The sequence below is a fragment of the Eriocheir sinensis genome, chromosome 55 (assembly GCF_024679095.1).
Source record: "Eriocheir sinensis breed Jianghai 21 chromosome 55, ASM2467909v1, whole genome shotgun sequence".
Taxonomy (NCBI): domain Eukaryota; kingdom Metazoa; phylum Arthropoda; class Malacostraca; order Decapoda; family Varunidae; genus Eriocheir; species Eriocheir sinensis.
The window spans coordinates 1,575,766-1,597,830 of record NC_066563.1 but is presented as its reverse complement, the minus strand read 5'-3'; the positions used below and the strand labels follow the sequence as shown (position 1 = coordinate 1,597,830).

The following is a 22,065-nucleotide window of genomic DNA, read 5'->3' as shown; positions in this document are numbered from 1 at the left end:
AGAGATGACATAATATTACTGGTGATGAATTTGATGTTGTTGATGATGATGATGATGATGGTGAAGATGATGATGATGATGTGTAATGTAGATATAATGATGTGTGTGTTTAATCAAGAGAAAAAATAATGAAGGCTTTAAAATTTATTATCTTGTAAAAAGTTGGTTTCAGAAATTGATGTGTTTACTCCACAATAATAATAATAATAATAATAATAATAATAATAATAATAATAATAATAATTAGAGAGAGAGAGTGCAAATAAAATAACGTTATCTCTCTCTCTCTCTCTCTCTCTCTCTCTCTCTCTCTCTCTGATTGACATACGTGCTTTCCAGGTGAAGGCTGGAATCATGACTCTGATTTTTAGAGCAAATTTGAAGAGGAGGAGGAGGAGGAGGAGGAGTGGTAGTAGTAGTAGTAGTAGTAGTAGTAGTAGTAGTAGGAGGAGGAGGAGGAGGAGGAGGAGTGGTAGTAGTAGTAGTCAAGGCGCTGGTTTAGACATTTCTGACTTTTTAATGCCGTAGTTTCTTAGAATCATGTTTTTTTATGAGTCGGTATTTCCCGTTGGCACCATATCTTATTTTTTTATTTGCTTTTTTTTCTTCCTTTTCTTTTTCCTCTTATTCTCGTTCTTGCTTGTTCCCTTTGTCTTCTTCCTTTTATTCCTCATTCTACTCTTCCTCCTCTTCCTTTTAAATCTCCCTCTTGTCCTTGTCTTCTTCCTTTTCTTTCTTTCCTCTTCCTCTTCCTCATTTTTCTCTCCTTCTCTTCATCCTTTTCCTCATCCTTTACACTTAAAAACCTTCTCTCCTTTATCTCCTCTTTATCTTCCTCTTCCTCCTCCTCCTCCTCCTCTCTTCTCTTAAGTCCTTTGTTTTTCTCAAGTCACGTACCGTCCCCTGTCGCGTTGCATCTGTCATCAGTAAACAAGAGTCACCACCAGTCAGCACTAGGAGTCAGCATCAGTCAGGAACAGTCTTAGTCAGTTGTACTCGGAGGCCGGACGAAATGGCTCCTCTCAGCGGGATAGTGTTAATACGACGATGCTCCCAGTTTTATATGGTCCCAAATCACACCTTCCCCTCCCTAGCCATGTCCTATAACTGCCTCTCATCTTATGCCTCCTCCTCCTCCTCCTCTTCCTGTTTTATCCTCCTCTTCTTCCTCCTTCTTCTGGTTTGAGTACCGTATCTTCTCTTTATCTTCCTCCTTCTCGTTCTTCTCGTTTAATTAGTGTCTCTTCTCCTTTATCTTCTTCTTCTTATCCTCCTCTTATACATCTTCTCGTAAATGTCTCTCCTTGTTTATATCATTTTCCTTATCCTTCTGTTTCTCATCCTTCACTTTTAACTACCTTTCCTCTTTTTTCTACTCCTCTTTATCTTCCTCTTCGTTTTTCTCTTCTTCTCTTTATCCTTTTTCCTCATCCGTTACGTTTAAATACCTTCCCTTCTTTATCTTCCTCTTCCTGATCCTTCTTCGCCTTTAACTATCCTCTTTTGTTGTCTCCTATAATTATCTACTTTCTCTTTACCTTCTCCTCTTCTTCCTCCTCTTTCTAATCTTCCTTCCTTCTCTCTTGTATAACCTCCTATTTTTAACTTACCTCTACCGCTTTTTCTTCCTCGTCTTCCTCATCCTTCTCGTTTAAGTGCCTCTCCTTTTGAGTCTTATCTTCTATCTAATCCCCCTTTACCTCCATCTTATCGTTGACATCAGTCCAAATCCCACACTCGCCTCCCCTTTGTCCTATTTCTGTACCTATCTCTTGCATTTATCACCCTTTCCTCTCTCCTCGTATATCTTCCTAACTTCCTTGTTCTCGTTTTTATGTGTCCGCTTATTCTCCTTTACTTATTATGTTTTATTGTAATTCTGCTTCTTGTGTATTTCTCATGTCTATATTTTCTCTCTTATCTTCTTAATCTACACTTTCTTTATCGTATTTCTGCCTCTACTTTAATATATTCGTCATGTCTCCCTTTTGTTTCTTGTTTTCCTCTTATTCTTTATCATATTTCAAACTCTTTTATATATTCCTCAAATCTATCTTTTTTTCATTGTTTTCCTCTCACTCAACATTCAGACGACATATGAATGCTGTAAGTCTCCTTTGGTATTTCCTTATCTTCATTTTGCGCATGTACTAATCCTCTATTACCTCCTCTATATTATCTTTTACTTTCTTATCTCCCTCTCTTCCTTTCATGTACGGCAATCAATAATCCCTATCTCTTTTTCCGTTATTTCTTCCTCTTACACCTGTTCTTTAGTCTTTTTTATATCTTCTAACATGTCTGTACCTTTTCTTCACTTCCTATTTCTTTATTTCATTAACCGTCTCTTCTTTTGAGTCTTATCTTCTACCTAATCCCCCTTTACCTCCACCTTATCGCTGACATCGGTCCAAATCCCACACTCGCCTTCCCTCTGTCCTAATTATGTACCTATCTCCCCACATTTATCACCCCTTCCTCCCTCCTTGTATATCTTCCTAACTTCCTTGTTCTCGTTTTAATGTATGTATCTTCTCTGCTGACTTTTCCCTCTTCTTCTGCCTCTTCCGTTCCCCGCGACCCATGAACCTTCTTTGCTGTCTCGTTACGATAAAATTCTCCTCTTGTATGATGATCTCTTGTATAATATTATCCTCTGTATCGTTCCTTCTCTGACCCCTTCTTTCATTTCCCGTAACCCATGAACCTTCTCTGCTGTCTCTTTATCCTTCTCTTCTACAATATTATCCTTGCCTCCTTCTCCTTTTCTTTCTCTTGTATAATATTATCCTATACTACCTATCCACCTTTCTTTCTTTGCCTCTTTCTCCTGTTTAATATTGTCCTTTAATATTTTTACTTTATCTACATTTTAATTAACTTATCTACTTCCTTTATTGCCTTCTTCTTTCCTTCCTCTTGTATATATTATTCTTTACTACATATCTACCTTTCTTTCTTAGCCTCCTTATCCTCCTTCCTCTTCCTCGGCGACCCATGACTTCCTCGGTTGTCTCTTTACGATGCGTCTTGAAGGGACCTAATCACTCCTCGCCACACGAGACTCCGCGGCGCCTACCTCACAACATTAAGAGCCGGCATCCGTTCACGGGCTTACGAGGGGGCGGATTACGCGCGCGTGTGTGTGTGTGTGTGTGTGTGTGTGTGTGTTGTTGAACCAGAGTGACCTATGGTGTGTCTGCCGCTGGTCAATGTTGTCGCTTTTTTTTGTTTGTTTCTCCCTCTCCCCCTCCCCCCCCTCTCTCTCTCTCTCTCTCTCTCTCTCTCTCTCTCTCTCTCTCTCTCTAGTGTCCTTGCCGCGTCTTTATGGACCATCAACTCGCCCTAAATTCAATAAAGTGGTCTAAGGAGCAACACCGAAAAAAAAAAAAAAAAAAAAAACGGATCACCAGACTTCCTCGACCCGTCTATTTGAAGGTTAAGTAGTGGTGATGGTGGTGATGGTAGTGGTGGTGGTTGGGTATAAGTGGTGATGGTAATGGTATAGCGGTTTGTGTGTGGTGTTGGTGGTGGTGGTTGTGGTGGTGATGGTTGGTTGGTTGTGGTGATGCTAGTGGTTTTAGTGGTGATAAGATGGTGATGGTAGTGGTGGTGGTGGTTGTAGTGGTGATGGAGGCGATGGTTATGTGATGGAAGTGGTGTCAGAGGTGGTGGTAGTAGTGGTGATGGTTGGTTTGTTGGTGGTTTGTTGTAGTGGTGATGATAGTGACTGCTTATGTGGTGATGATTTTGTATGATGATGATGATGATGATGATGATGATGATTGTGATTCGTATGTCTTTGTACGCTCTCCCACTCACTATGAACTAACACAATCACTCTGAATCAGTGGGCGTTTATATTTTTACGATCATTAGCATTAAATTGATTATAACCTCGCCCAAATTATAATATTAGTCTTCGAAACATTTCACAAACGAGAGCCGGGTCATTAGAATAATTAGACTGCGTAATTAGCAAAAAACACAGGCGAGTAAATCCTGAACTACATTATTTTTTTTTTCCAGATTCACTTCAGAAAAAAAATAATAACGAATCACGCCTACTTAATCATCTTTTAATTTATGCTTCTGATCACTTTTATTAATCCTGCCTCGTTGTTTTATCTCTCCTTGACTGGCGAATCTCTCAATGACCTTGTTTTTTTTTTTCTTGTCTAGCTGGCTTTTTTTTCAGCGGGCTTTTTTTCATTAGTATTTTTTTTGTCCTTCAGCTGTTTCCTTTGCTGTAAAAAAAATATATGACTACATTCCATCCTTTACCAACTCTATTATTTCAATGTTCTTTAGTTATACCACAAACGCTTATATGGCCTTTTCTTCTCTTCTTCTTCAATTATCTTCCTTTTCTAAACATTCCCAACCATATCTCTGTCTATCCCTTATTAAATTTCCTTCTCTGTATATCTTTACCTTTCAACAAATATACTACTGCCATGTAATTTTCCACTCTTCAATGTATTTTCCTCTTCCACATTTATTTGAATCTTACTTTAGCCATTATAACTAAATCCAATATACCTTTCCTTTAATTTTACACTAATATATCTAGAATTAATTGTCCTCTCTTCCCTACGTTTTCTGTTTTTGTTTTTTTTACTTGTTTTATACTTTTTTCATTCATTTATCTGCATCTTCCTCCTTCCGTCATTCATTAAATCTGCATCTTCATTCTTTCCTTCCTCGGCGTCTCGGAGAATGCTTGGCGACCTGTTCTTTTCATAGCTCTCGTTTCTTTTCATATCTGTTCTTCAACGTCTACCTTTTTTGCCTTTTGTCCTTCTTTGCTTCCTCAACATAAAGTAAATTACCCCAGTGTCTTAATTTGTCTCGGCCGTCTTTAATATTTTTTGTACTTTTTATCCTTCCTTGACGTCGCCACAAATACATGAGTACCTTCTCCTTTATATAATTAATTTCATTCCATTTTTTGCTTTACTCGTATACATCTACCTTTCTTGCCTACATCCACCCCCCCCCCCCACCCTGCAGCTTCCCTCCCACTTCCTCCTCTCCCCTCCCGCAGCTTCCCTCCCCCTTTCTTCATCCCCCCCCCCCCCGCAGCTTCCCTGGGGACGCCGCGCTCCCTTACGCACGTCTCCCCTTAATTAGTGTGCCAAGTAACGTCTGGAGGAGTTTTCGAGAGGCGGCGCCTATTGTTCTCTCTCTCCGGGGGCTGCCGGGGAGGGGAGGCGCCGAGGCACGAATTTCAGGGGACAGAAAAAAGAATTACCTAATGCAGTTTGTTATTGTTTGTCGAGGTGAGAAAGGGAGGAGGCTGCTGACACTATGGTGGTGGTGGTGATGATGATGATGATGATAATGATGCGAGAAGGAGGAGGAGGAGGAGGAGGAAGTATGTGTGTGTGTGTGTGTGTGTGTGTGTGTGTGTGTGTGTGTGTGTGTGTGTGTGTGTGTGTGTGTGTGTATTTTTACTCATCCTTTAATATAAAATGAAGCGAGTTAAGATCACGCGTGAATCTCCTTATTAGTGGACTGAGGCGAATTAAAACTCATCGTTCCCTGAATATTGATAATCAGTTTCATTATTTAAAATATTATAATAGAAACTATCTCGTCTGCGTTGCCAGTTTTATCATTTGCATATACACACACACCAAAAAAAAAAAGCAAATTAATATCTTCAGCGCGAGTTAATCATACATTCCCTCAGCTAATTAAATTATTATCTGAACGGGACTTGCATTCGCCCGAGAACGTATAATTCCGGCAACGTTCCTTGATTAAACCATTGCTGGGTTATTAGTCTCCATCACCTCACGCCAGCCAGCCAGCCAGCGCCGTCCCCTCCTCGAAGTAGCGGACTTACACCTTAAAAGTACCCTCTAAGTAGTCCATCCCTGTGATTAAAATATGAAGAAATCTTATCTATACACACACGCGCACGCACACACACCTTGTTTCCCCCTCTCCCATACTTTCTCTACTCTTCCAAAATTCCCTCGTTTCCTTTTTCATATTTACATCCCTCAACCTTTTCTCATTTTACCATACTTCCCCTCTCATGCTTCCCCTTCCTATATGTCTCACTTCTCATCTACCTCCTTACATCCCATCCCTCCTATCCCTCACTTTTCCCTATCTCTACTCTTCCACCCGTTCTCTCGTTTCCTTTTTCATATTTACATCCCTCCCCCTTTCCTCATCTTACCATACTTCCCCTCTCATGCTTCCCCTTCCTATATGTCTCACTTCTTATCTTCCTCCTTACATCCCATCCCTCCTATCTCTCCTCTCCCTATCTCGACTCGCTCTCCCTCCCTCTACCTTGTTTTCTCCCCTCCCATACATTTCCTCCCTTCCCAGTTCATAATTCTCCACTCCCCCACACACCACCGCCACCACCCAAGCATCACATTTCGCCTATTACCACAACACAACAGACTCGCATCACCTAGAAATGAGGGAGGACAAAACTTTTCCCCCGCCCACAGTGTGTCCTTCGCGTGTGCTCCCCCGGGCCCGGCCAACCACCGGGGGGAAACTGAGAGGACAAAGGAAGGATAAGTTTTTTGTTTCGTCTGTGTGTGAACGTGAGGAGGGTAGGGGGAGGGCGGGGAAGGGAACGGAGAGGGATGGGAGGGATGGGATGTGAGGAGGAAGGGGAGAGGTGAGGAATAGGAAAGAAAGTATGGGAAGATAAAGAAAGGGAGTGGGATGGGAGGAAAAAGAAAGGTATTGGTAAGGAGGAAACAAGGTAGAAGGGAGGAAAGGCGAGTAGATAAACCGAAAGGAGGGGAATAGAAGGGATGTGATGTAAGGAGGAATAGGAAGGGGAAGAAAAGGTAAGGGAGAGGGACAAAAATTTGAAAAGGAAGGGAGGGAAAGAAGGAAGAAAAGATAAGGTATGGGAAAAGAAGGGAACCAGGTAGAGGAAAGGCAGGGAGGGAGGGAAAGGTGTGTGGGGGTGGGAGGGAGGAAGATAGAGACGTGAGGGATCTAAAAAGAGAGGGAGGGAGGGGAAGAAGGAGGGACAAAATGGAGATGGGAGAAGAGATGGGAGGGCGAGGGGAGGGAAGAGACGAGAGAAAACTTTCCACGGACGCGAAGTATGTAAGGTTTTTATTCCCATATGACGCCAGCTTGTTAGTGGACTCGGTTGCTCGGGCTCAGTCTTTGTCTCTGTCTTCGTTTTCTTTCTCCCTGCGTCTGGTGGCTCAGAGTGGGTTGGAGTCACAGTGGGTTGGAATCAGAGTGGGTTGGAATCAGAGTGGGTTGGAGTCACAGTGGGTTGGAATCAGAGTGGGTTGGAATCTGAGTGGGTTGGAGTCACAGTGGGTTGGAATCAGAGTGGGTTGGAATCTGAGTGGGTTGGAGTCACAGTGGGTTGGAATCAGAGTGGGTTGGAATCTGAGTGGGTTGGAGTCACAGTGGGTTGGAATCAGAGTGGGTTGGAGTCAGAGTGGGTTGGAATCAGTGGGCTGGAATCAGAGTGGGTTGGAATCAGAGTGGGTTGGAATCAGAGTGGGTTGGAATCAGAGTGGGTTGGAATCTGAGTGGGTTGGAGTCAGAGTGGGTTGGCGTCAGAGTGGGTTGGAATCAGAGTGGGTTGGAATCACTGTGGGTTGGAATCACAGTGGGTTGGAATCAGAGTGGGTTGGAATCAGAGTGGGTTGGAATCTGAGTGGGTTGGAATCAGAGTGGGTTGGAATCTGAGTGGGTTGGAATCTGAGTGGGTTGGAGTCAAGAGTGGGTTGGCGTCAGAGTGGGTTGGCGTCAGAGTGGGTTGGAATCAGAGTGGGTTGGAATCACAGTGGGTTGGAATCACAGTGGGTTGGAATCAGAGTGGGTTGGAATCAGAGTGGGTTGGAATCAGAGTGGGTTGGAATCACAGTGGGTTGGAATCAGAGTGGGTTGGGATCTGAGTGGGTTGGAATCTGAGTGGGTTGGAATCTGAGTGGGTTGGAGTCAGAGTGGGTTGGAATCTGAGTGGGCTGGAATCAGAGTGGGTTGGCGTCAGAGTGGGTTGGAATCAGAGTGGGCTGGAATCAGTGGGTTGGAATCAGAGTGGGTTGGAGTCAGAGTGGGTTAGAATCAGAGTGGGTTGGAATCAGAGTGGGTTGGAATCAGAGTGGGTTGGAGTCAGAGTGGGTTGGAATCAGAGTGGGTTGGAATCAGAATGGGTTGGAATCAGAGTGGGTTGTCTCTCTCTGTGTTTTATTTCGGCCACTTTCTGTTCGTCTGTTTTGTTTTTTTCTCCGTTGGGGCTTCATTTTGGGTGTCCTTTCTCTCTGCCAGTCTGTCATTTTCCTTGCTGCCTCTTTCCTTCTTTTCTGATACTATGCTTCTCCACTTCTGTTTGTCTGTTTTTTTTTTCTTTTTTTAGTCTGTCAATTTCCTCTCTGTCTCTGTCCTTTCTTAATATCACGTTTCTGCACTTTTTTTTGTTTTTTCTCTTTATTTCCGTCAGTCTATCAATTTCCCCTCTACCTCTTTTCTTCTCTCCCAATATTAGGTTTCTGCTCTCCTGTTTGTCTGTCTGTTTTTTCATTTTATCTTTTCATTTATCTCAATCTGTCAATTTTCTCTCCTGTCTCTCACTCTTTCCTAATATCATGTTTCTTCATTTCTGTCAGTCTGTCAATTTCCCCTCTGCCGTTTTCCTGTTTTGATGTTTCTGCACTTGTTTGTCTGTTTTTATTGTTTCTCTTAATTTCTTTTTTGTCAGTCTGTCACTCTTCCCTTTGCCTCTGTCCTTCTTTCCTGATATTATGTCGCTGCAATTATGTCTGTCTTTTTTGTCAGGTTCTCTTTTCATATGTGTCAGTCTGTCAATTTTTTTCTCTGCCTCTGATATTTTGTCTTTTTCTTGGCTATCTATCTCTTAAATCGATTTCTATTTCAATTATCACTGTTCGATCAATGTCAGTTTCTCTTTTCATATGTGTCAGTCTGTCAATATCCTCTCTGCCTCTGTTCTCCGTCCTGATATTTTGTCTTTTTTCTTGTCTGTCTATTTCTTATATCGATTTCTCTTCCCATTGTCACTGCTCGATCGATGTCCGTCTGTTGATTTTCTGTCAGATTCTATTCAGGTACTATTTATGCGTTGTCATCTGTAGTTATTGGTCTGTTTATTTTGTTCATGTTCCCGTTTGTGTTGTTTTATGTTACCTATTTATGTATTTCTATCTATATACAGTCACGAGTCCTCATATATTCCTGCTTCCCATCCTACCCCGTCACCTATGTGTAGTCATTGTATTTATTGCTTTATTCATTATATGCCTGTCTGGTAATTATTAGAGTGTGTTTCCGTATGTGTTGCTCTATGTTAACTATTTCCTTCTATCAATGTACGATCTTTACGTTCACAGGTCTACATATAGTTTTTCATCACAAGTTTCCCCGTCACACACACACACACACACACACACACACACACACACACACACACACACACACATGAATGCACGTATGAAGGTAAAAAGAAAAAAAAGACATCACAAGTGGCTAAAAAAAAAAAAGTATCATTCGCCGAAACAAAAGCAAGGCAAAATATTCTTAAAACGCGCCCCAAAAGAGAGCGCTCACCGGTGCTCGAATTTGTTTTTTTCCGCCACGATTCACTTTCTCATTATCATAACCCAAATTCCCTTGCGCTTTTTGCTGTTTGAGTCGCTGCAATAACACGGTTGGGGAGGGAGGGAAGGAGGGAGTCAGCGGGTGGTCACGGGGAACGGGAGAGGCGAGGCGAGGTATGAGTTACTGGGCATAAGAGTCGTGAGTCGGTGCAGCGGCGAGGCGGGGAGGGATGTGTGTTCCTTCGCGGCGGGAGAGAGACAGAGGGATGCGAATTTTGAAATATGTCACAGAAACAAGCGGTGGAGGAGAGGCGGAGAGGCAGAGGAAGAAAGAACTGAAGGAGGACAAGGAGAATAAGAACAAGGAAGAGGAGGAGGAGGAGGAGGAAAGATGGTAAGAGAAGAAGGATATCAGAAGACGAAGAAGAGGAGGAGGAAGAGAAAGAAAAGCAATAAAACAAGAAGAAAAAGAATGTGGAGAACGAGGTGGAGGAGGAGGAGGATGAAGGATAGAAAGAGAAGAAAGAGAACAAAAGACGAGGATGAGGAGGAAGAGGAGGAAGAGGAAAAAGCTGCGAAAGAAAAGCAATAAAACTCGAAGTAAAAGAACATGGAGAAAGAGATGGGAGAAAACTCACTTAACAGGAGAACGGAGGCGAAAGATTACGAAGAGAGGAAGAGAGGAAATAGAGAAGACTGAAATGACGAAAATAATAGCGTGGAAGAAGGAGAAAACATCAGGTGGATAAAGAAAGGAAATAAGAGAGAGGAGAAAAGAGAGAATAAATGGAAAGTATATAAAGCGAAAAGGAGAAAGAAGGACAAGTAAGCGATATTATAATGAGAAGGAATTTGGGAGATGGTGAGAAGAAGAAGAAGAAGAAGAAGAAGAAGAATGAAGACAAAAGAAAAACAGTAAGAGATTCAAAGAGGGTAAAGAAACAATTATAAAGAGAAGATGTGGGGGAGGAGAAGGGAAGGAGGAGGACGAAAGGAAGTAGAGGAGGAAGAGTTGAAAGAGAAACAAAAAATAAAGAATAAGAAAGAAGAACACGGACGAAGAAGATCAAGAAAGGCAGAAAAATAGTGAAGACAATAACGAGGAGGAGGAGGAGGAAGAAATGGGGCAAAGATCAAAAGAGGAGGAGGAGGAGGAGTTTGAAAAGGAAGATGACGGGGAGAAGGAAGAGTAGAAGAAGGAAAAGAAGAGGAGGAAGACCCTGTGGAAAGGATTAGAAGAAGAAGAAAGACAAAGAGGACAAGGAAGCGTAGAAGAGGGAAGAGGAAGAAGAGGAGGATGGAAGGAGAGAAGATACAGAGGAAAAGGAAGAGTAGAAGAGGGAATATGAGGAAGAGGAGGAGAAAGAGGAGAAGGAAGAGAGAGAGAGAAGTAAGAGTAGTTAGAAGGAAGAGGAAGAAAGAAAACGAAGGAAGATAAGCACGTTGGAATGACTAAGAGGAGAAAGACAACTAAGAGGAAGAAGAGGAAGAGGAGGATTAAAGAGTAAAGAAAGACAAGGCAGAACATCCCGGAAGCACCCTATAGCAGCCTCTCCCTCGTGACTTAAGGCCCCAATATGCCGGCGGTGCAGCGGGCGACTCATCAAGCGGCGGCCGAGGCTCGCTAATGCTATGCCGAAGTAACTCACTCACACAAAAGTAGAGTCCCCCCTCCCCTGCTCGCCTGCCCTCGTTAGCATCTCTTCTTTGATTGGTTGGTTGTTGCGGCCTCTCCTTGTCTGTGGGGGGGTTGGAAAGGGGGGGGGGGGGGGTTGGTGGGTGTGTGGGGGGGGGGGGGGTGTTTGTATGGGGAGGGGGGGGTGTATTTTTGGGGGGAGAGGGCTGTGTGGGTGTGGGTGGGGGTGGGAGGGAGATTCTGTGTGTGTGTGTGTGTGTGTGTGTGTGTGTGTGTGTGTGTGTGTGTGTGTGTGTGTGTGTGTTTTGCTTCTTCCTTGCATGATATTACCAACACATGCAGTCTTTTACGTGTCTTTCCTTCTCTCTCTCTCTCTCTCTCTCTCTCTCTCTCTCTCTCTCTCTCTCTCTCTCTCTCTCTCTCTCTCTCTCTCTCTCTCTCCAAGTCCCCCACTGGTCTCTTCCTGTTTCACTCTTCCTTTCCTTCCGCTTCCTGTTTTTTCCTCGCGTGCTCCTTCCTTCCCCTTCCCTCTTCACTCCTCTTTCTGTTCCCCAGCCTCCCAGCCTCCCAGTCCTCCTCATCACACTCGTTCTCTCTCCCTTTCCTCTGTCTTACCTGTGCATAATTTTCTATGGCGAAAGGTGTGGAGACGACATCAATCATATCCAGCCTCGGACTTGCATCTTGAGAGCGGGCGTGTGCGGGCGTGTAGTGATAGAGGCGTGGGCGTGGGCGTGGGCTTCCGAAAGCTTAAGTTTGATATTCACTTAACTTGAGTTCGTGGTTGTTTTATGATTGCTTTATTTTTATGACCTTAGGACTTGTGTGTATATTTGATTACTTGCTGTTTTCTTGGACTCTTTCGTGTTATTTAATTTACTCGTTTATTTTCTCCATTTTTTTCATAACTCTTGATCTTGGGAAACTGGTTCAGGTTGGCCTATTAATATTTCCTTTTAATACTTCACTTTGTCTTTTCTCATCTCTGTGCTTCAACTGTCACCACTTCTCGCTCCGGGGATGCACGAGGACGCGGGTAAGATACTCCTCCTGCTCCTCTTTATCTCTCTAGCGCACGGAGGAGGAGGCGGAGGACGGGCGTGCCTGCAAAATATGGAGGAGAGCGTCAATACCACGGCGAGGAAATATTGTAATTGTTAAGAGATGTTTCCTGATGTGTTTGTTATTTTTTTTAGCTCTTGGAAGTGCATGGGTTTGTTTATTTGTGCACTTTAATGATTTGATATGTGTGAAATTATTTATGTAACTAGTTTTGATTGTATCCGAGGTTAAAGAATAGTAATTTAAACTTTGGATGATTGTTTTTATTTTTGTTTTAAGTTCTTCGCCACAGTCATCTTTCTCTTGCATTTCCTCCTTTCTCCGTCTTTACTTTTTTTTATTATTTATTTAAGCGCATTTGAAAGCACCTCTGACCTTTTAATATATACAACAATTTTTTTTCAAGGAATTATTTTGATCCGTCCACAAAATTGAATATACTCCTGGCATTTTTTCCTCCATGTTTTATATATAACCCTTCCACGGACTGTCTCATTTCACCGTCTAAAAGAACCACATAATTTTTATTTGCATGATTGGCTTTTATGTTTGAAGGTTTGTTTTTTCCTTCACTCAGCCACGGGAGAGAAATGTCGATGCTTCTCGTCACCTTTACTTAATCTTGATATCTAATACACGTGTCCTATGGGATTCTGACGTGCTTGAGGTCACTCGCTGGCGTTGTCTCTTTTCATGGTAGGCAGCTCGTACGTTAGACCTTATTTATAGCGGAAAAAGGCAAACTCCAAAGACTAACAACAGAGATAAAAGCATGCAATATCCTACTCCTTTTCTGGGGACACAAAAATAGGTAAAATATGTTAAAAATAAACTCTCGGAACATCACGCACCTGTCACACTGCCCCTTATTCTTAAACGTCTCTGGCTCCCTCTACAACTGTTTCCCAAGGCCACAGAGAAGATTCACGGGGTATTCATGGATGAGTTTTCCGTTCACTATGAAAACTGTCACACCTCTTCACCCGTAATTGATCTCTCACACCTGACACACTGATCCTATACCTCTCTGATTCACCACACATCTGCAGCACTCGTCTTACACCTGTCTGATTTTCTACACATCTGCTAATTTGTCTCTTTGGCTCGTAACACACTTCGTAATCCTCTGTCTGGCTCACCTCACACCTAATGCAATAGTCATACAGCTCATACGCTAATGTTACACCTTGACTTTCTTTTGGCCTGTCGCTTTGTTTTCTTTTTCACTGGGGCAGCGTTTAGTGGTCCTTTTCTGTCCCTGTATTTGTTTCTTGCCCTTGAGCTGCCTCCCTTGTTGTAAAGGAAAAAGAAGGATCATAAAACAGTTCGTGAAAATCCCAGCAACTCCTACGAGAGGCTTTTAAAACATGCGAACTGAGGAGGCGAGACGTGAAAACGCTCTCTAGTCTAGCCATGCCTCGGCCACCCAGCGCTCCAGTGACCTCCCGACTAATGCTTTATTCACGGAGCGACAACATGCTACCCGGAAACGCGATTGGGTCTCTCCTATTCAGCAGCAAACAAACATAAAGTCTCGAAGGAGTAATGTAGCTTTTCCTGGTTAGTTCGGTCACGAAAGGAGTTATTTTTCGGAAAGCTTAGAAATATCCCTCCTTTAAAGACGTAATGCAAGGCTCAGGAACTCTTGGAATCGCCTGCTTCTCTTTATCCCCCCCCCTCCCCTGACAGCCTCTTGCAGCGCGGGCCACCTCATGAATTACGCTGACCTTCACTCTTTGATGCTGTCCCGGAATTCTTTTTTTTTTTTCCTTCGTGAGCTGCTTTTTCGCGGTATCGTTCGTATTCTCTCTCTCTCTCTCTCTGTATTTATCTACCTATATCTAATTATCTACCTTTCTATCTCTTGCTTTTTCTTTGTTTTCTTTTCCTTTTTCCTTTATTCTCTCTCTCTCTCTCTCTCTCTCTCTCTCTCTCTCTCTCTCTCTCTCTCTCTCTCTCTCTCTCTCTCTCTCTCTCTCTCTCTCTCTAAGTAATGCTAAGAAAAACCAAAAGCCTTTCAATTTCCGCGAAGTCTCACATTTTCCAAGAGGGCATTTACGGGTTTACCTGGACACCTGTTTACTCACACCTGCGAACACGACGACCCCTCATTTCCAGCCCGCCTACCTGTGCTTCATAACTTCGGCGATAAATCGGTGTGAACGAAACGCTGTCCCCCAATGATATACGCTTTCGTTTTTACCTTTCGATGGACATTCAGGGCGTGTTTTTTTTAGCCATAAATTCCCCATCGTGTTGTGCCGGGACATATATCTGTAGGGTGCGGGAGGCGACGTGAAAGGCGGACGAGGGAGGGCTGCTGTTGCTGCTGTTGTTTAGTCCGTTGTTGTTTGTTGCTATTGTTAGTGTTGTTGGTACTGTGTTGTTTGCTGGTGGTCATCTGTCTTTTCCTTGCCATTGTTTTTTTTATTTGCAGTGGGAGACGAAAGGGGGAGGGAAGGGAAAGGGGGTTCTAATGTCTCTATGTTATGGTGGTGTTATCCTCGTATGCTGTTAAATCCTTCAGTTATTTTATACATAGTGTCGGGTAGTAGTAGTAGTTGTAGTAGTAGTAGTAATCGGTATAGAGGAGCAGGAAAAAAATAATTAAAAGTGATAGCAATTAACAATGTATTTTTTCTATTACTTTTGCTATTTCCATAACTATTTTACTATATTTTTCTCCCTAATATCTTTGAATACTACATTAATTTGACATCGCTTCCTCCAGCAGCATTTCAACACCATCATCACAGTCACTAACAACTTCCACTCACGGTCACTAATATAATCACCACAATCATCACTACTTTCACCACCATCACAAATAACAACAGTATACCAAAAACATTAAAAAAAAACACCTCCACCACCACCACCACCACGACCACTGTAACACCTTCCACCACCACTACCATCACCACCACCACCGCCATCATCACCATTACCTTCACAACCAATAACATCACTCCGGCTACCACCACTCCCCTACCATCACCACTATACCTTTCCCACCACCACCACCACCACACTACACAACCAATAACATCAGCCGGGCCCGAGCGAAGGGAGGGAAGGGATCGATAGCAAAAGAGAACTGACGATAGTAACTGGATTTATTTCGGTCAACCTGTCATGTCTGGTGTCACTTTGGGCCTGTCGGGGATAAGCCTCATTCGCCCTATTATTCTTTTTGTTGTTTTTCTGTTACGTCAACCAGGAGGGAGAAAGCGAGACACAGACAGACATAGAGACAGACGGGTGATATCTCCGAGGAAATGGACTTGGTAGCTGTTTCGGGGTGGTGGCTTAACTGGCGGTGTTGTTGTTGTTGTTGTTGATGGTGGTGATAGAAACAGTATTAAATTTTGCAGTAGTAGTAGTAGTAGTAGTAGTAGTAGTAGTACGAGGAGGAGGAGGAGGAGGAGGAGGAGGAGGACTACGAGTAGGAGCAATATTAGTCATAGTAGTTGTATTGTTAGTAATAGAAGTAGTAGTAGTAGTAGTAGTAGTAGTAGTAGTAGTAGTAGTAGTAGTAGTAGTAATCGGTATAGAGGAGCAGGAAAAGATTAATTAAAACTGAAAGCAATAACAATGTATTTTTTCTATTACTTCTGCTATTTCAATAACTATTTTACTACTACTACTACTACTACTACTACTACTACTACTACTACCACCACCACCACCACCATCACCACCAGCCTGTAATTACCACCTCCACCACCACCACCACTTTCCTTACGCATGACAATCCGTGAAAATGACGCTCAAGTGAAGACCGGCCCCGACACCCCTACCCTTTGATGCACGTGATTGCTGGCTCTTGGTAGGGGGAGGGAGGGGAGAGGTCATGGCAGGGAGGGGAGAGAAGAGGGGAGGGGAGAGGTCTTAGTAGGGAAGGATATGGGAAGAGGAGAGAAGGGTACGTTAGGGAAGGGGAGGGGAGGGGTCTTAGTAAGGAAGGATATGGGAAGAGGAAGGGGAGGGAGGGAAGGGGTAGGGAAGAGGGTGGGAAGGATAGAGGAGGGAAGGGTGTGTTAGGGAAGGGGAAGGGAGGGAAGGGGTGGGGAAGCGGAGGGAAGGATTGGTTAGGGAAGGGGAAGGAAGGGAAGGGGTCTTAGTAGGAAGGGGTAGGGGAGAGGAGGGGAGAGGAAGGCAGGGTAGGGGAGGGAAGGGGAGAAGAGGGGAGTGGTCTTGGTAAGGAAGGATATGCAAAGGGATCTTAGGATGGAAGGGGGGAGGAGGGATCATTGTAGGGGAGGGGAGGGGAGATTTGATGAAGGAAGGGGAGGGGAGGGGAAGGGTCTCAAAAGGGGAGGGAAGGGTTGGAGAGGGTATCAGCCACGTCCACTAGCAATATAAATAAGTAACCAATATATTTTTCTCCCTAATATCTTTGAATACTACATTAATTTGACTCTGATTCATTACCTGTTACTGAATTTTCGGGACACGGCGGTCAAGGTGGGTCACAGACGTTATAAATTGGACGTGACGAGCCGGGGTGGGGTTGGTGTGGGGTTGGGGGTGGATAAGGCGATTCGAACCCATATGACGCACGTTGGGAAAGGTATCAAGTCTTAAACCACGAACCAAAACCCCATAAACCACCAACTCGTAACGCCCGGGAGACGACGTAAAGGAGACGGTTTACATAAGTTTACAAGATGCCTGGTTGTGGACTGACTTATAGCCTTTAATGTCTTTTGTAGGGCCGTAAACTTATAGGAAAAGAATTGAAAGTAGGCAGTTTGGAAAGCCTCTCCGCCCACCGTGGGTATCAGGACACCTCTCCTCCCGAAAGTGACCTCTCTTTTTGGCCACTCCTCAATACTCTATTCAGGAGCAGTAAGTAGCGGGCTTTTTTTTCATTATTGTTTTTTTTTTTTTTTACGCCCTTGAACTGTCTCCTTTGCTGTAAAAGAAGAAAAAAATCTCCTTTTCATGGTAGGGACGGAGAGAAGGCAGCTCGTGTGTCATGCCTTAATTGTAGCGGGAAAAAAGCAGGATTCCGGAGACGAAAAATCGAGAAAAAGCCTGGAACATCCTCCTCCTGGTCTGGGGACAAAAAATAGTAAAAAAAGTAGAGAAAAATAAACTCCCAAATTAGGTCCAGAGATCTCTTGATACTCCCTTCCAGTATAGCTTAAAAGTCGAAGAAAAGGGGAAATAGAGGAGAAGAAAGACTGCCTAAGTGTAAAATGAAACAATTATAAACGAAACAAAATCAAGGAAGTGAAAATAATTGAAAGAAATGGCCAGTCGCTTAAGGTTTAGGTAAAGAATAGTTTGATTTCTCTCACTCCCTTCCAGAATAGCTTAAAAGTCGAAGAAAAGAGGAAATAAAGGAGAAGGAAGGCTGCCTAAGCGTAAAATGAATCAATTATTAACGAAACACAATCAAGGAAATGAAAAAAAAAATGAAAGAAATGGCCAATCGCTTAAGGTTTAGGTAAAGAACAGTTTGGATTTCTCTCGGTAAAAAGCATAAACGTCGGAGAAAGAGGAAATAGAGTAGAAGGAAGGCTGCGTAAATCCACAAACGAAGCAATTATTAATGAAAGATAATCGAAGAAAAATAAACAAATTGTAATGTACGGCAAATTGAGTTGAGCTTTATATGTAGAGCGGTTTCATTTCTCTCAATAATCCCGTGAAACCGATGGAGCAGAATGAAGTTGAAATAAATTACAGGTTAAATTACAGGTTAAATTTTAGATAACGAACGGCTTACTTTGTCTCGGTAACCTTTCATTTTAAACCCATGAACTAAATTGTGTGTTGATAGGTAGAATCAATATCCCAATTATACTCCATCATTCTTCATTATCTCTCTCTCTTTACCTACCTTTCTATCTACTTCTCTACCTGTCTACCTATTTATCTATCTAACTTCCATTCTATCTTATTTTTCTTTCGTTTTCTTTTCCTTTTTTCCTATACTCTCTCTCTCTCTCTCTCTCTCTCTCTCTCTCTCTCTCTCTCTCTCTCTCTCTCTCTCTCTCTCTCTCTCTCTCTCTCTCTCCAATGTTTTCCTCCATAATGGCCTCGACTTTTGATCACAATTTATTCCTAGACGATGAAATATTAAGGAAGGCAACAGCGGACTGATATAAAGGGGTGCGGTTTTTATACTCTTCCTCCTCCTCGTCTTCGTCCTCCTCCTCCTCGACCTCCTCATCCTCCTCGTCCTTCTTATTCTTCTCGCCCTTCTCGTCCCTGTCCTCCTCGTCCTCATTCTTCTATTTTCCCCCTTCCTATCATCCTTCCCTTTCTTCTCCTCCTCAAAGTTATAATCATCACCGTCTCAGCCTCATCATTATCATCATTATCCTCTCCCTCTTTCCTCTCTTTTCTCTACTCCTCCTTTTCCTCGTCCTCATCCTCTTCAGTTTTAATGTGGACTTCATCTTTTTTTTCCCCTGATATAAGCCGCTTAGTTCTTTTTTAATATTATCTGTGTACCCATCTCCACGTTAGCACTAAAACATCCAGAACGAAAAAAATAATCTTCTTACACCTCCATCACCTTGCCTCTTTATGGACCAACACCACCACCACCACCACCACCACCACTTTTATCACCACCGTCATCCCCACCACCAACATTATCACCACCACCGTGTCCACAAACGCAATCTCCTCACCATCTCCACCATAGCCACCATCACCACCACTACCACGTCCACAACTTCCACCACCATCAATACCTCAACTTTAGCCATCACCATCACCCGCAACACCACTAACAACACCTCCACCATCACCAACGCTATCTCACTACAGCTTCCACCACCACCATCACCACTACCACGTTCGCCGTCATCAGTACCTCAACTTTAAACTATATAATATACAAGACACTTCATTTTCCTTCCCGATACATTTATCCTCACACACAACTTGAGTACACAGGTAATAATGCAAATAAGTTCAACGACCAGCTGATAAAACAAGTAAAGAAACGTGTAAGACTTTGATTCTGGATTCCTGATTGTTATTTTTTCGTTGCATAATATTTTTTTTTCTCGGTGTCATATTTGAACCTTTTCCTTTACTTATTTTTTCCTTCATACCTCTCGTCCCTTCCTCAACAATCCACAAGAGCTCTCATAATCCCCGCCATCATCGTGTTATCGCCCGTTTTAAGAGAGTTCGCCCTGCCCGCGCGCCCACACTCCAGTTTTCTGCGAGGAGGAAAACGGGAAGAAGAATTTACACCCGTCAGGACATTTCCAGTCTAAACTAGAATTAATTGCAGAACTTGAGTCTCGAAATTTGTGCCTCCTGAGACAGATTCAATTAAACTTACCTCGAAATATTTCAAATTTATCGTTGTACTCGAAAATAAGTGAACGGAAATAGAAATGCGAAGGGGAGGGGAAGGGGGGAGGGTGGAAGCAGATGAGGCGAGTGGTGTGTGGTGGGAGGGAGGGCGTGGGGAGGGGGGGGGGGGGGTGAGGGAGTGTTTTTCCAGGAACGTTCTTTCAAGCTACGAACTCAAGAAATGGGAAGGACCTATTGTGCTCCGCTGGGAACACGACTACTTCTTCATCTTTTTTTTTCCATTTTCCTTTTTTTTCCGTTTTCCTTCTTTTCCCACCTTGTTCCAATTCTCCTTAAGACGAGTGCTATTGTTTTTTTGCTATACTACTACTGCCTCTTCAACTTTATTTCCTTTTTTTCCTTTCCTTTTTTTCCTACACGAATTTAACCTCTACTCTCCTTGTTTTCCTTTCCTTTTTTCCTACACGAATTCAACCTCTACTCTCCTTGTTTTCCTTTCCTTTTTTCCTACACGAATTCAACCTCTACTCTCCTTGTTTTCCTTTCCTTTTTTCCTACACGAATTCAATCTCAACTCTCCTTGTTTTCCTTTCCTTTTTTCCTACACGAATTCAACCTCTACTCTCCTTGTTTTCCTTTCCTTTTTTCCTACACGAATTCAACCTCTACTCTCCTTGTTTTCCTTTCCTTTTTTCCTACACGAATTCAACCTCTACTCTCCTTGTTTTCCTTTCCTTTTTTCCTACACGAATTCAATCTCTACTCTCCTTGTTTTCTTTCCTTTTTTCCTACATGAATTCAACCCTCCACTCTCTTAAGACGAGTGCTATTGTTTTTTTGCTATACTACTACTGCTTCTTCAACTTTATTTCCTTTTTTTCCTTTCCTTTTTTCCTACACGAATTCAATCTCTACTCCTTGTTTTCCTTTCCTTTTTTCCTACATGAATTCAACCCTCCACTCTCTTAAGACGAGTGCTATTGTTTTTTTGCTTCTTCAACTTTTTTTCCTTTTCTTTTTTTCCCATTTCCTACTTTCCCCACACCCCTCCAACCCTCCGTAGCACTCTCTTAAAGACGAGTGCTATTGTTTCTTGTTATACCTCTACTGCTTCAACTTTTTGTTCTCATTTTATTATTTTTTTCCTCTCCTTTCTCTTCCCACACTATTAAAACTCTCCATAGCTCTTAAGACTAGTGCTATTGTTTCTTGGTATACCTCAACTTTATATTTATTTTGAAACTTAGTCATAAAGAACTTTTTTCATATTTTTCCCCTTTGAGCTGTCTCTTTGGCGGTTATAAATATAGTGGAGTTTGTTTCCTTATATTTGCTTACACGTGTTGAATCTACGTTCATAAAATAAAAAACCCAATCCAATTAAATTACTTGAAATCCATATCGGTATAAAAAAAGGCGTTTCTATATACGTAATCTGTTAAGCAGTGTGTTTATTGGAATTAAAAGTGCTGAATGTATAGCCAAGTTGAATTCCGTGCATACATTGGGCCCGCATGTGGGATTCATGTTGGGGAAAATAATTTAAACCGTCGTGCATGATTAATCTCGGGCTGATCTGGATGATGGTTTGAACTCCCGACGGGCGAGTTTTCCGAGCGTTGTTGATTCGTGCGAAATTGTGTGTGTGTGTGTGTGTGTGTGTGTGTGTGTGTGTGTGTGTGTGTGTGTGTTTTAGAAAGAAAAAAAGGGAAGGGAAGGGCAGGGAAGGGGGGAGAGGGAAAGGAAAGGGAAGAGAAGATACGAGAAGAGAGAGAGAGAGAGAGAGAGAGAGAGAGAGAGAGAGAGAGAGAGAGAGAGAGAGAGAGAGAGAGAGAGAGAGAGAGAGAGAGAGAGAGATGCAGCAGAACGGTAACGAAGACAAAAGTGAGCCAAGGAGGAGAGAAAAAGAGAAACGAGGTACACCTGGAATAAGGGGGGCAAGGGGGGGAGGGGGGCGTTAGATCCTAGTGACTGGTCTGGCTACTTTAGGCTCGAGGGCTCGGTGCTTCGAATTCCAAGAAGTTATAATTTTCTGGAGTCCGAATCTTTAAACATCTTGTACGCGTGCTCGTGTGTGTGTGTGTGTGTGTGTGTGTGTGTGTGTGTGCTCGAAAAAAATATATTCTGCAATAAAGTGAAGATTATGGTTTGTGAGGTTATGTAATCACAATATTGACAGTAACACACACACACACACACACACAAAGCACACCAAGAACCGCATAGTAATATAAGCAAGAAAAAGAAAACCTAAAAATATTGGATGCCGAGGAAGGAATCGGGGACAGCAACCTTACTAAGAATGTGTTCAGATAAGTGGCCGACCGGCGTCCAGGGCCATTAAAGGGCGCCCGTACCCTGACCTTGTGTGGGGGGAGAAAGGGGGCTGGAGGTAGCGAGGCGGCGGAGGAAGGGGGGGGAGGGGTGAGGCAGGTATAAGTCCACGGAATCCAGTCACGGGAAGGGAAGGTTCGGGGGTCCAATTTACGGTTATTTTGGATCAGGTCCGCC

At 43.0% G+C, this 22,065-nt stretch overlaps 1 protein-coding gene across 2 annotated transcripts in view; it reads right to left on the bottom strand.

The window, feature by feature from the left end:
• The window catches only part of LOC126983887 (uncharacterized), a 53,532-nt gene that overhangs the window by 19,693 nt on the left and 11,774 nt on the right, over window positions 1–22,065 (bottom strand). The window contains exon 2 of one of the 2 annotated variants that reach the window (XM_050837054.1): window positions 11,818–12,306. The exons of the other annotated variant lie outside the window; for it this stretch is intronic. Coding sequence (XP_050693011.1) covers window positions 11,818–11,865 — 48 coding nt within the window. The 5' untranslated portion in view covers window positions 11,866–12,306. The remainder of the gene's footprint in view (window positions 1–11,817; window positions 12,307–22,065) is intronic. 2 annotated transcript variants of the gene reach the window in all.